This window comes from Volvox carteri (assembly GCF_000143455.1).
Source record: "Volvox carteri f. nagariensis unplaced genomic scaffold VOLCAscaffold_1, whole genome shotgun sequence".
NCBI lineage: Eukaryota > Viridiplantae > Chlorophyta > Chlorophyceae > Chlamydomonadales > Volvocaceae > Volvox > Volvox carteri.
In genome coordinates, this window is record NW_003307545.1 from 1,109,183 (window position 1) to 1,123,651 (window position 14,469).

A 14,469-nucleotide genomic window follows, 5' to 3' on the forward strand; every position below is an offset into this window, starting at 1 on the left:
TCGACGGTACTTCAATAATGGATCTGCAATTTGGGGATGAAGCTAAGGGTGCATTTCCAGTGCGGATTAAGGCCAGGGATTAGGGCATGGAACTCCTTGGTACGAGCTTACCACATTGTTTCGTTCCATAAGGAAACCAAAGGTTGGAAAAGCGAGATAAGTTTGCCAAGAACTTAGCCGTTTGAGCAAGTATCGATGGAGGGCAGAGGGTTAATCCCTGGCCTTAATCCGCACTGGAAATGCACCCTAATACTGTCAAAGCTTACATGTTGGTTTTTTTCGGAAGACGACAACGACATGGGCGTTATCGCCAGACATACTCAGCTGGCTGGAGGACATTTCCTGGAATCTGGATGCGCTGTGTGAAGTTGTAAGCAGGCGAATCGATGTGGCGTTGGTGTCAGCAGCAACAAGGTGACGACCAATAATGAATTGAGCATTTGGGGCCTTTGATACTTAAACAGTAAGAAATATTGCCAAGGATATGGATACAAAGACACCCCTGCTTGCCATTGCGTCCGGAGCCATATCACCTACCAATCGCTATTCGAGCCGACGACCGACAACAGAACGCGCAAGAACAAGGCTAGTACTTAGAGCTAGCGAGTTTAAATGATGCTAAATATTTTAGCCTATCATTACAACAGCAAACTACGTGAACTTACAATCTAGACATTTGACCCAGCGCACGCAACGAACTCATACAAGCCGGTACAAACTAACCTGAACTAACCGACGTCCGTTTGTCCGGGCCAAAACCTCAGACCGCCGCCGGTAGCCCCAGCGATAATGTGACTGGCTCAAAAATGGATTGTATCCTTACTATTATTTTACAAGCGTCCTGGATTGTAACAGGAGGGTCTGGAGCCATGCCATCACTCGATGGGAATTGACCGATATTTCATGCAGGATCGGTGAACTCAATACAGCTTCTAAATCAATTGATTTCAACATTTTAGATTGTGCAATTTTATTGGTGAGATCTTACATCTTGCTTGTGCGTCTCTACATGCAACAACTTGGATGCTCCAACCACTGACTTGGGCTGTTTAAATTGCCTAGAAACTAGCAAAATATGCTCATGTGTTCACTATTGGAAATCTGTGTCGGCAGCGTCATGCATGCTTTGACGCACCCGGCGCGCGCTATGGTGATTATGCAGACGAACAACCTGCACCCGGCCCAACTATGGGCTTTTGTTGATGTATAATAAAGACACATAGAAGGTTATCTCTTTTAGCGATCTGGCATTCTGTCGTTTGCTTGCTACCTTGTCGCAGGCCGTTCGGCTCGATGAGGCCCTGGAGGACCACCCGCAGCGATATGGTAGCGGCATTGTGGGCTGCAAATATGCTGCTTTTAAACTTCGTGGCTTTAACCGCCAGCGCAACGACTTTGTCAACGTCTGTCCTTCCATCGAATGCCGCTGGCGTCCCCACAAGTATCTGCTTTTGGCATCATGAACATGGCAAATGCGCTTGGAACTTAATGTATCCATTCACAAGGATGCTGTCAGATATGGGCGTCGAGCAGGAAGATGTTCAGCCAGCCGTGGCCTCATTTGCCATGATGGGCAGCAACGCCAAAGCGCGGTGAGCAATTGCAAGGGCCGTGGGAGTCCAACGTAGATTGTCAGTCGCGATTGGAGGCAGCGAGGGTGTAGGCACGAGGCTGGGCAGGAGTTGGGTGGTTGGCAGTTGGCGAGAGGCGACAAGGCCCGGTGGTCAATGTATGGCCCTGAGAACGGAGCAGAGCAAGACTGCAGGCCAAGAAATGTATGCCCTGCGCAGGAGATAAGCTCTTGAAGTCTTGATATGGAAAGGCCATCCATGGGAAGGCTGTCTGTGTCTATTAATCTATCCAGAGTTGAGTGTTCATTACCCTTTCAGACACAAGATAAAAGTAAAATACCATTTTGAACTCTGCCACTGGTCGCCGCAGATCCCTCCTTCAAGCCGCTCTGCAGCTAAAGCTATGTTCCGTGCACGGCAACACGGGACCTGATGCATGCCAGGCTCTTTTCTTTAACAGCAGTGACGGCGACCCTATCCCCGCCGGCAATAGCAGCACGGCAGGAGACATCGTGGCGTGCGAATGGCGGCAGCAGCAGACACTCCCGGCGGGCAGCAGCACCAGTCTGGCATTGCTTAGCAAGCTCCTTATTACCAGCAACTCCTCCACAACTAGTTCCCAGCCTGATGGCTTATGCCTGCCCGTGAACTTAGAGTCCGTGCTGGGTCCCTACCTTACTTTAATTGCACCGGATCGTTGCGGTGACTTCATCACGGTCGAGACCTGCAGTGAGAACCCCCGGTGTCGCTTCGATGACCACACATCCTACTCGCACTGCATGGTAGACTTCCTGTCACCAGCCAAACTGTTGGCGGTCTCTGAGGATGTCGTCACGACCGCACCTCTGCCGGTGGCTGCCTTGGCCGCCGAGCACTTGTGCAATCCGGAGTCCTATTGGGAAGACAGCCACAGCGACCGCCCTGTCACCCTCAGTCAAGAAGAATGCACCGCCCAGGGCAGCTTCAGCTTGGGGTTGGATGCCCTAAAGAAGCTGGCGGCCGCGGCCAAAATTCCCGTATCACTCCCCGCATCGTCGCCACCGAGCCCAACATTTCCGGAGACGCTGCCAGAGTCACCTCATGTCGCCTCCGGGGAAGATGGCCACAGCATTGATGCTGATCACGATGGACATGAGCATGATGCACTAGGAGACCTAGAGGTGAGTAAGCTATAATGTCTATATAAAAATGAGTGACGGGGATAAGCTAAAGAAGTCTGAGTCCAGGGCAGAGGAGGAAAGGACGAAGAGGACGTACGGCAATTGAGGGCCAGCCTGATGTGCGTGGACATAAATAGTCACCTCTCACATAGCCGCCTCTCTTGAAGTAATGCAATCGGGAGAAGCACTTCTCCTGCTGCTAGCAACCTACAGATGGTTAGCGTTGGGGTTGACAAACACCCTGGTTGCTCACCACCCGTGGTCCAAACTTGCTTCGTGCTTGGAGGCAGCTATGCCGCAGCTATCCGCAATGCCTTGCTTACTTTAGACAGTGCCTTCTTGCAAACGGTTAACCGTAACATCACCTTTGATTGCCAACAGGCAGGAGTCCCTGGCATAGCTATTATCAATGGTCGAATGTAGCTATGACGTTATATGTGCATAGCATGATTTTTAATTGTACTTTTTTAATTGTAATAATGTCGTGAATGTATTTATCACGTGCAAGATAGGATTTAGAATTTCGATTGCTTGTTAGCGTGAAAGCAAGCTTGCTTTCGCACCCAAAGTATGTGCCGGATTATGGCACAGCTGTGCCGGCGCGTCTGGATTTTTTTAGCTGTATCCTAAAACCCTAAAACCACCCAGACCTAGCCGCAGTCCCACTGCCAGTCGCGCACTAGTGGTGCCTGCCGCTTCCATCTGCCAAATCCCAGCTGCTGGATTTCACATTGCGTATAGATATTGCCCTTGGGCCTTCGGCTCGTATGGGTAGTTTTACAGGTATGGGGTCACGCACCCCCAACCATGTAACACACACACACACACACAAACACACACATTGCAAAGAAGGCGTTGACGGAACTTCGGTTTTCTCATTTTATCCACCTCTGACAACTCCTCTCGCACTCCGGCTGGGTGCGTTGCCCACAAGTATAGCAAAGACAGGTGTTTTCAATAATAGAGAGAATGTTGCGCCCTTGCCGTCCTGGCTACATGATGCAGGGGAATGATGCAAGGGAGGGCGGCCCGGCGTCGCTATCGTCCCCTGCATCTTCCCAAGGTGACAACTCCATTACAGTCTCCGCCCCTAGTTGCCAGCTGGACATTCGAGGCATGTGCGTTCCGACTTTGCTGGCTTTCGCATCAAGTGCCGTAAATGCTGCCGCAAACGCTGTGGAAACATACCCCCAGCTGAACGCCTCGTCCTACGATCACCTCCTGTCGGATGCAGCTAGGTGAGGGTGCCTGCTTGCTTGGGTGGCTTTATTTTCGATTGGCATGGCGAGTCGGAACTGAGAAGCATAATGGTGTCGCATGCATGACAGGATCCAGATACCGCTAACATGACTTGCCAACCAGTTGGCATGACGTGAGGGCACATTTGGGACACACTAACGATACTTGATGAGACATGCAACTGAGCCTGTTAGGAGTAATTCACTCAATCCAGTCGCTGTAAACACGTGTGAACTGTCACCCAGCCATGCACTTCCCAAACAGCGAGCCGGCCTACCAACCCAACCTACCTACCTAACTTTACAAACACCGCGTGCGTATGTATGCAACGACAACACACCCTGCCTCGGTTCGTTGTGCAGGACGCTGCTAGTGATGGCCCTAGGAACCGCCAAGTGCATCCTTGCGAACTCCAGCGCCACTGCATGTAGTCTAGCAGTGCTGGCATCACGCCCTGATGGCGCCGCCGCATTCGCCGACGTCTTCAGCCCTAACTGTTCCCGGCTCAGCACGGAGCAGTGCGGCAAACGTCTGGGTTGTGCCCTCGTTGCGCACGGCGATCACTCCGACTGCAAGCGCACATCCACATATGCAGCGGATTACCTCCTTCCCTCACGCCACAGCCCGCTGCCTCAGCCGTCCGAACAGCATGCTGCCGCCGCCGCTGCCTCAGCAGCGGCCATTGCAGAAGCAGCTCAACGCCTCGCAAATTCCTGCCGGGCCGTGTTGTCACCGTCTTGCGGCCAGCAGCAGATCAACGTGACGGTGACCCAGGGGATGCTTGCCGCCCTGGCACTGCCGGCCGGGGTCCGCGGTGTTGCCACAAACGGAACTACCGATTCTGGCAATGGTCGTGAACTGGATGGAGCTTTGTCGGGAGGAACTGATGGGAAGATAATAGTGGATAGCCCAGAGGCAGCTGCTGATGTTGGGGACGACCACTCCAATGGGACTACAGGGCAAGGTCATGATGGCGACGACTCGCGCTCGCTCAAGCTGCGCATTGGTGCCATTTTTGCGGTGCTAGTGGCTGGACTAACTGGTTGTGTTATTCCCATCCTAATGAGGGTAAGTACCTTCTCGCATGCGCGTAGATGAGCACAAACCCTGCCAAGCATGTGTGATTTATCAGATGATCAGCTCTAATTAGGCGCCAATACGGGGCCTTGGTGTTCTTGTGCGTTGCAGTTTGCGTGTTTCGAGATGCTGATACTTCGGTACATTATCTGCTCGCTGGGAAGCTGCAAAGTATTCTTGCTTCCCCCCTTTGACTCCGACCGGTGCCACCGGTGCGACGGACTGGCATGTGCTCCAGATTATCACCTATTATTAAGCACATTTTTTTAGTTTTATGGTTGGTCTGCTGTGTACACGCACATGCGCCCCGGTCATAATGTATGGACCAGTGCTTTAACGTGTTCGTTCCTGATGCCACTCTGTGCTGTCGTTTCTGGTTTCGCCTGCAGTCGTGTTGACGCAACGCTGTGTGATGGAGCATTTGCTGGCCCCGCCCCTCCTCCTCCCCTGCTCATCACCTCTGCCCACCGGCAGGGCACCTGCTGTTGTTGCTGCAAACGTCCTATTGCTGATGCGTCGGTCCTATGCCGCACGCTGTGTTACTGTTACTGTTCATGCTGCTGTCGCAGGGACGGCTGGAGCGGGCGCCCCTCGTCAGTGCTTGCCTCCGTGCCCTTTCCGCCGGTCTCATCCTGTGCCTGGCATTGGTCCACATCGCCACGCACGCCGTGTCAGAAATGGACGGATTGATAGAGAGCATATCAGAAGAAAGCAGCGATAGCCACGACGGACACGATCACCGTCGTCATCGCAGGCAGCTGCTGCTTCTTGGGATCGGCCACGCCGCCCCTCTCCACAGGCTCCGCGGTCCACTCTACCGCCAGGCCAGCAACCGCCACCTGCTGCATCGTTTCATCCTAGAGGACGTCCTCACCGCTGATGACTACGGTAGTGGCAGCCATGATCACTACGAGCAAGACGATCACAGCAGAAGGGGCGGCCATGACCACAACTTCCCTATCGGCATGTGCACCGTCGTATTTGGCTACCTACTGATGGTGGCGGTTGAGCACCTTTCACACGCCTTTCTGGATCGTCATGCGCGTGGCCCGGCGGGTGTTGCTCCCGCGGCCAATAACGATGGTGTCGACCGCGATGAGCAACCAAAGCTTGCTGCAGGTACAGCACGGAGCATGTCCCAAAGATTTACACCAACCTGTACCACAGCTGTGTGCGGGGGCGCCAAGGGGCCGGAGTCGGCCGTGGTCACCTCTGTGGAGGTCATCAAGCAGCCCTCTTCCACGCCAGCCGCGATATCGTGTTGCAGAGCTGCCTCCACGCCTCGCTCTGCCACGTCCTCAGCTGTGGAGACATTACTCTTGGCTGGTATGGCGATCGCGTTTGAGTTTGGCTGCGTCTTCCATTCCTTCATCATCGGCTTGACACTCGGAGCAAACACAAATTTCAGGGAAGTCCGCACGCTGGCTGTGGCGCTCGTTTTCCATCAATTCCTCGAGGGCATCGGCCTGGGGTCTGTCCTCATGTCGGCGGAGCTGGGACACTGGAGGGTGCTCTGCATGACGGCCATGTACGCAGTGACCTGCCCTGTCGGCATTGGCGCGGGTATTGCAATTGCGGACGGCTACGATAGCCATTCCATCACGGCGCGAGCTATCCAAGGCACACTGAATGGCGTGTCAGCCGGCCTGTTGCTCCATCTTGCTTCAGCCCTCATCTCTTATGATTTCGGCAGCAGCACACGGACTCGCTGGCGGCCCTTGCAAAGGCTGCTTCTTTTTACGGCGCTTGCTTCGGGGGCAGCACTGTTTGCTGTGTTGGCGTTGTGGGCGTAATTGGGCGATGGGGTGCGGACGTAGCCGCCCCCAGGAACATTCAATGTGGAGGTAGGTAGGCAATTCTGTGCTATTGTCACCCAAAGGGTGGCATGCACCAGCGGCCGGTGCGCGGACGATTGAACACACGCGTATCAGGGACAAAGTTTGTCTGCAGTATGCGGCAGGATCGGCAGATGTACTCGCTTCGGTGTGATGTTTTTGCTTCGTCAACCTTGGTGTGTGTAGTTAGAAAATATTGTAATGGCTTTCGTTTTGGGATTGACATGATGATGGTAAGTAAGTTCGCTGCACGGTTAGCCAGCAAATAGGTGCTGTTCCCATTATCTCACTAATGCGCATGAGTCGCGTCTGTCTGCGTGCTTCATTAGCATGGCGAGGGGTGCGCAAGGCGTAGAGCGAGGAAATGCATGTGAGCCTCTGTGGACGAACCATTATGGCCTTGGCAGGTTAGGTTTGCGATCGAGAAACGTTCCCGGGCCTTGTCCTGGCGAGCACGCGTTTTGGCTTGACCGGCTATCAGTCGCAACGTGAACTCCTTTATTGCAAATCCCATTGTCGACCTATAGCATCCAAGGGACTTTTCTTTTTCTTGCGACTTCTTATGTTTCCAGTTACGAGTTACAAGTTACAAGTTCCGTGCACACGTATGGGGATGTCCTAATTAAAGCCGGGCAGGTTATGGATGGTAGTTTGGTATTGATGATGCGGGTACCGGGGAGCCCATTATCATCCTCCCACTACCGTCCGCCCACTTCAGCGCGAGACGCCTTAGTGCAACGTGCCTGGCCTCCCAGATTTTCGGTAGGTACCTGGCCAATGTCAGGGGCTTCTTAGAGTTCTCAGGGCTTCCTTTTTCACTCTTTTCTGGGGATAAGATGTTTCGATTATGTTTGGAAGCAGCTACCGTACTGATAGGATAATTTGGTGATCCGGGTGATCCAAAGTGCTGATTGGCATCACCAAGCCATATCCGTGTAAATGAACACATGTGTTCCGTGGAGTGTCGTCACCAATTGCTGTGCAGTACGGCGTCGTACGGCCTCCGGTGTAGTCAGGTACCTTCACCGGTATTGGCCGTGCGCACCCAGGCCTTCGTTTCTGGCAGCGTTGTTGCCTCTTTCGCTGATTCAGCCGAGAGAGTGTGAGCGAATCTCGCTGTCGTGGGCCCGTCTCTGGAAAATCACCAATTGTCGAGACAGGTTTGTAAGTTTTTTCAGGGCCAATCACCAATTGCTGTATCGCATAGCACGCGTTGGATTGCCCACCTAAAAGGCGGGCAAGAACCTAGATGTTGGACGAGCATGCTTGGACTGAGACACAATTTGTAACAAAGCTTGCAGTTGGCAAAGCAGTTACGAAAGGAAAATATCCAACGATAAAAGGTGGTATTGATAAATACCGTTTGGTATTGGAAGATTATGAATAGTTCTTGAATGTACCGTTGGTACGATGACCGTTGGCCCGGTGAGCCAAAACTCATCGTATCAGTACGGTAGGCAATACATGAGCAAGAGTTATCGTATAGTATGGCATGGAACAATTTTTGTCGATCTATTGGCATTGGGGTGGGGCTCTGAAGATGAACTGATTTGTGTTTCGCACTTCCCGTTGGAAGGTTTACATGTTTTCGAGCCAGAATGCTTAGATAAGTCGAGTAGTATTAATACAATCGACTGTACAGTTTTCCTTCCGAGGGCCGCAGTGCAAAGGGCCAGGCAAGCTAGTAAAGCGAGCGGGTAGCAGAGATGCGTGTATGTAACTAGCTGCCAACACACACCCGGGGAACCCAGGGCTGTCGTGCAAACCTCCTCTTTATAAGTGCGTGTCCACACCTTGCTGCTTCATTTAAATCTATTTCGTCGTATAGAGCCACCGAGCTTCCGATGATGCGTAACGGGGCCAGTCCGTTGATTTTTCGCATCGCATGGCATCACAACTAATGTCTCAATTGAAATTGTTTTTTAAAACAGTTATTATACTTTCTATATCCGTATCAACGCACATGTGTGAGCTGCGTTCAGGCGGACAAACGTTCAGGCCGCCAAAATTAGCGTTCTTCAGCACGACGTCTTGATTTGCGATTTACTTACTTAATTTATGCCACCCACTATAAGGCACGTTCTTCGTCTCGCGAAAATCGTCCGTAAGCCTGCCCGTCTTGCCGGCTGCAAGCGTGCTCGTGCAGCTGCAACCTCGACAACGACGGGAGCATGCCAGGCGAACAGCGATTACACCCTTTTACTCTCACGTCTTCATCCCCCACCCTGTTCCCTGATACCACCCTTCACCCCGTTTCCACCTCGTCCCATCCTTCACCATCTTCTGCCAACCATCCGTCATCGCCTTCAAGTCTGTCAGAACTCTCATCGTTCATTTCTCCAGTCCCCATCCAGCACCTTTGCCCCAACCATCGGACTGCCCTTCACCTCAACCTACTGTTGCTAATCTTATCACCAGCCTTCTCACCGTCGTCCTCCAGCTCCACCCGCCGTGCCCATCACACTGGAGTCACCGTACGACCACGCCGACACTATCGTTACTGCAGTTCGCCTAGGTTATAACCGACGTGGTCGGCCGTCCGTCATGTTCCTAGTTCAGTGGTCTACCGCCAGTGGCCGTGACGCGTCCTGGGAACCATACGATGACGTACGCAGCCTCCCAGCACTTCGTGCCTTCCTGGCGACCCCAGCCTGGACCTCGTTTAAGCTGTCGGACCGCTATGCCTGGTTCAGAGCGAAGTTTCCGGAACGCGCTCCGAGGATAGTGCACTTCGTATCAACCTAGCGCTACGCATAGGACGTGTGTTGTGTGTGACTCGTGTCCTGTGTTTCTCAGTTTTGGGTTATTACGCCTCTGTTCTGCGCGAGTCGTGTCTTGACTTCTGTTTTTCTTCGGGTTGTTGCGTGTTGCATGTTGTGTATTTTCGCGTTCTCTTGCGTTCTTTTGTCAGCCACCGAGTTTGCTTTCCGTGCCTTAGGCTTATGGTTTGCGTACTCTTTGTGGATGTTTTGGACACGTTCGTTGGGATATATACCGGTTCCTCAGACCGGCAAGTATAGGTGTCGTGCGCCTTATTTAGGCCGGTATCCAGTGCGGGGAAGGTTTTGCCTTGACTCCGGTTCCCTTTTGCCTTCCCCTCGTTAGCCTGGTACCGATTTCGTTCAGGGAATCGGAGTGGCGCACGACTTAGAATACTTTGTACTTTTGATCGCATCGAGGCCGATGCTTGTGCTAAGCAGGGGGGCATGTTAGGTTTTCTTGTTAGTTGTTAAGTCGTTAACTATCATCGTGGACGATCATTTGAGATATGGATAATGTACGACCTTTCGGCGCCGCCTAGGCTCTGGATGACTATTTAAGTCGTTGTTGTTGTTTAGTTTGTTATGTCATCATTGTTGCATCTTGTAGGTTGTTAGCTGGCTTACGTCGCTCGGCCCTCGTTGTAACATTTATGACATCCCAACGAGAAACGGAGCCTATGCCCTTTCAGTTGGTATCGAGAAAACCTAACATGAACTCCATTCCAATACTATTGCTCGGAAAAGGGGCGCGGTGAGCGAAAGATACGCTTTGACTGGTCGCACCGGCGTACGTCGCTCGCCGCACTCGGACTTAAACCGCACTCGCCGCACGTCACTCGCCGCACTAGGACTTAAACCTGTACTGCGTTTGCGAAACAGTTTCCGATTATCAAAACCCTCGAAATGCTGCAATTTGTTATGTCTATGAATGGCAAACGCACCTAGGCGCATGCTAAAACACCCTCTCACCCGTCTCACCCGACTGGCACCTGCCCAAAGGCCACACAGGCCTAGAATTGTATCCTTTGTTACCTATATGTCTTTTGCTTACAAGGGTTGCAGTTTGTATTCATGGGAGAGGTCTACAGAGGTATAGGGAAGTGTGACGGCATCTGAGGTTTGGCATGCCCGACATCGGGCACCCTTACCATTTAGAAATCACTCTTAGGGCGCTATCGCCGTCAGGCGATGAACGGACACGCCGCAAGTCCAGGACACAATATAAAGTGAGCTGTGAGAAAGTTCCTCTGTCAAAGCAAGAGAGCATGCAGAAGTCACAGGGTACCCAAAATATTGGGGTCTAGCTCAAAGGGCACTTTCGCGTCAGGCATCGCAATTCACACGCCACAAGCATTGTATAAACTGAGCTGTGGATAAAGTTCCTGGATTGACCAAGACGGCAAGCTGGAGACGAAATGGACGCGCACATGCCGCATATGTCTGACATATATGTGCCATATGTCAAGACATATGCGTTACATCTAACTCTTTCAGGGTATCGACAATGGCAAGGAAGGGCTGTTGGGCAGGTGTTTTTCCACACGTCGTATGAAACGAATTGACGAAGTCCTGCAGTACCAGACATAACCCTAAGAAGGTGCCTGCTGTACACAAGATTGAGAAGACCTGCGATGCGGTAATGTATTTAGGATATTATTCGGTGAATTGGTAATGTGTTAAATCTCAGTACAAAGCAGGAGACTCTATGTCCGACGCCCTGGCCTTTAGGCTGAACCAAGATGCCGATGATAACGGTGTTGCTGCGTCAATCGACTTGGGGGTTGATGTTGTTACAGGGTGGTATAGCTTCACCAGTGGCCTCCTTCCCGAGGCATTTCCCTGCTCTCCCCTGCTAGAGGGGCACCCTAAGCCATTCACCCCATCCGACTTCAGGGGGTTGTTGGTAGTTAGCCAGGGTTTCCCAAGGATGGTGTCGTATCCGTCAAGGTCGAGAGTGAACGTGGTGGTGCGCTCATGGTGAGATTGGATGGCCAGGGAGGCGTTGGGGAGTGCGGAGGTGCAGAGGGTGCGATGTCCGTTGGCCAAACGAACACGAAACGACTGTGATGATGGAAGATAGGCGGGGTGTAGACGGTGTTGTTGAAGGAAGGAGGTGGCAATGAAGTTGCGGGAGGCATGTAGGATGGCCGACTGTGATAGCGTCGAAGATGATGAGGGTGGTGGAGAGGTTATCAGTTACAGATGCAATGCGGCCCATGATCGGGGCGTTCCACTGCAGACCGGTGTTCGTCTACCTGTGGGAGCGTGGCTTGGAAGGGGCGGTGGAGATGGAGGCTGGGCGCGGTATGCGGGACGGAGGTAGAATCTGACTGACAGGTGGTGGAGGCCGAGGTGGAGGTGGGGAAAAGGAGGCTGGTGTTGGTTGTTGTGAGAAGCGGGCGATAAGATTAGCTACATTCGGTCGAAGTGGTGGATTGCGGTCTGGTGGTTTGGGCGGAGGTGCTAGATGATGGCCGGAAAACGTTGGATGGGGGTTCTAACAGATGTGGAAGGTGGTGACGGCTGGTTTGCGGAAGAGGGTGAAGAATGGGATGAGGTGGAAACAGAGTGAAGGGTGGTATCAGGGAGCAGGGTGGCGGATGCAGACGCGCAGAGTAAAAGGATGTAATCACTGTTCGCCTGGCATGCTCCCTTCGTTGTCGAGGTTGCAGCTGCACGAGCATGCTTGCGACCGACACGACGGGCAGGTTTACGAACGATTTTAGCAAGACGAAGAACGTTAAGCTCTACGTTATCGTTCGTGTGCACCTAGTGGCTGGTTTAGGGGTGGTCTGGTGAACGGCTGCGGTTGAGGGACTTCGTGTCTGCGATATCTGCGGGAGTCGTCGTGTTGTCGTGTGAGGGAAAGTAGGTCTTCAGAGATAGATGACACGGAAGAGCCGGAGAGCGAGCGGGCGGGTGAACGGGGGCGGCGATACATCGGGAAGCGTAGGAAGGGCTCCATAGACGTTTGCTCGATGTTGGTGGGGATGAAAGTCATGGTTGTAGAAGACGACGACAATGTCGACGATGACGATGGCGGCGATGACGACGAAGACGAGCGATGTCGATGATGACGACCAAGGCGAGGTGGATCATCTAGGCTCTGATACCAACTGAAAGGGAGCCAGACCGCTCCTAACAATTGGGAAGCATAAGCTGAATTTACTTGCCGAGAAGCTGGCGTACGCTGGCGTATGCCAAGATAATCGGGATTATCAAGCTCAACTTAGCCATACGAAGCCAATAATCTGGTCCGCTTAAATAGCCTAGCTAGCGATCAACAACCTCACAAGCCGTATACACGAGTCCTAGCTCCGCAAGCTCCGAAATTACGAAATGATCACACACGTGTTCCGAAAGTTCGTCAACCGACCTCATAACATTACAGTCTCCGTCGCTTAAAAAGTCCTCAAGATCAATTATTCATTGAAAGTTAAAGAGTACCTCCAAATCATCAATGTATGTAAAATGCATAATTTTAAAAAGTTTCACTAATTTTGCGCCTTTCTAAATCTTTTCAGCGACTTCCAGTGTTATAAAATTGCTGCCTTCAAATAGTAACGAAAGGCAATGAAGGGACTTTGAAAATCTGACTGAATCCCCGGTCGCCGTACATTTTCAGCTATTTTCGTATACCCTTAAAGCATCTTCAGTTCATTTTCCATTCACCTTCAAGCATTTTTCATGCTCGTCTCATATTATCTCAAGCAGTGAGTACTTGTAACCCTAACATAAACCTATAACTTCATCATTTACATCGTACTTTAATGTCTTTCCACTTGGCCGAACACTAACACTAAGTTTGAATGTTTTTCGTCCTGGACTCGTCTCTCGCCGTTCTAAATGCATATATTGATACTACTAATGATAGTAGAAAATATTCATCAAACAAATTGGAGGTTGGGGCACTCCTGGCGGAGAACCGTAAGGCCTAGTGGAAACACCCCGTACACTAAGTCCACACTAGCGCACACTTAAGTTAATTGGACCTCAGACCTGCCATTAACTTTAGTACCTAGCACAAACTATTTGGCGGGCAACTTTTATGAGCTGGATTGTCCCTTCTGACCACAGACTTTAGACGTAAGCAGCTATCTTTTTTCCTTCCTGCAAACGCCGCGTTGACTTGCGCACGCCCAACACCGACAGCCTCAGAACACCGCCATTTTGCAATGGAGCCCTCCTTCAATAACGTTCAGCAAACATACACCGCTAGTTTGCCTTCCTTCGCTGGCCGGCCGTTGCCAATGCACCATGCGGACTTCATGGCGGACATCATGACGCAGGCTGCGCCGCAGCGGATCTTAAATACGCGAATTCTTACAGACCTTGACAATTATCAGCAATTAATCCCTGGCGCTAAAACGTTCAAAATACGAAAACAATTTTGGTTTCGGCGCTCCTTAGTGCCGCTAGTGGAAACACCATCACACTAAGTCCACACTAAGTCCACAATAGCACATAGTGTACCGAAGATAGTGTTCGGACAAGTGGAAACACCCTGTTAGGGGATGTTTCCAGTTGGAATAAAAGCCACGAATCAAGGCTTGATAGTATTCTAAATGTCCAGCAGTACTCGGTTTTGCATTTTACGCACGGAATGGCATTGTTTCTTGAGTTCTCAGGTGTTACGGACTTTTCAGGTGTTACTTACGGACTGTTCAACACTTCTTGTAAGGGATTTGTGTTCGTTACCGAGTACGTAGGGTTTGGCTTTGATCGGTACGACTCTGTGTCGTGCAAGGCTTTGCCAGACTATTTAAGGCATTCCTACACCATTATTTGTAAGCTTAGTATTCTTCTCTTCCTTGTCTCTCAGTCA

The 14,469-nt window shown here is 51.6% G+C and overlaps 1 protein-coding gene across 1 annotated transcript; it reads left to right on the forward strand.

Annotated features, from left to right (window-relative positions):
• Positions 1 to 1,488: 1,488 nt before the first annotated feature.
• On the forward strand, positions 1,489 to 6,840 carry VOLCADRAFT_85881 (zinc-nutrition responsive transporter; the record flags this gene model as incomplete). Its single annotated transcript, XM_002945628.1, has 5 exons — positions 1,489 to 1,592; positions 1,942 to 2,731; positions 3,737 to 3,969; positions 4,333 to 5,038; positions 5,617 to 6,840. 5 exons carry the CDS (start codon positions 1,489 to 1,491, stop codon positions 6,838 to 6,840), a joined length of 3,057 nt encoding a protein of 1,018 aa, XP_002945674.1.
• Between the last annotated feature and the right edge of the window lie 7,629 nt (positions 6,841 to 14,469).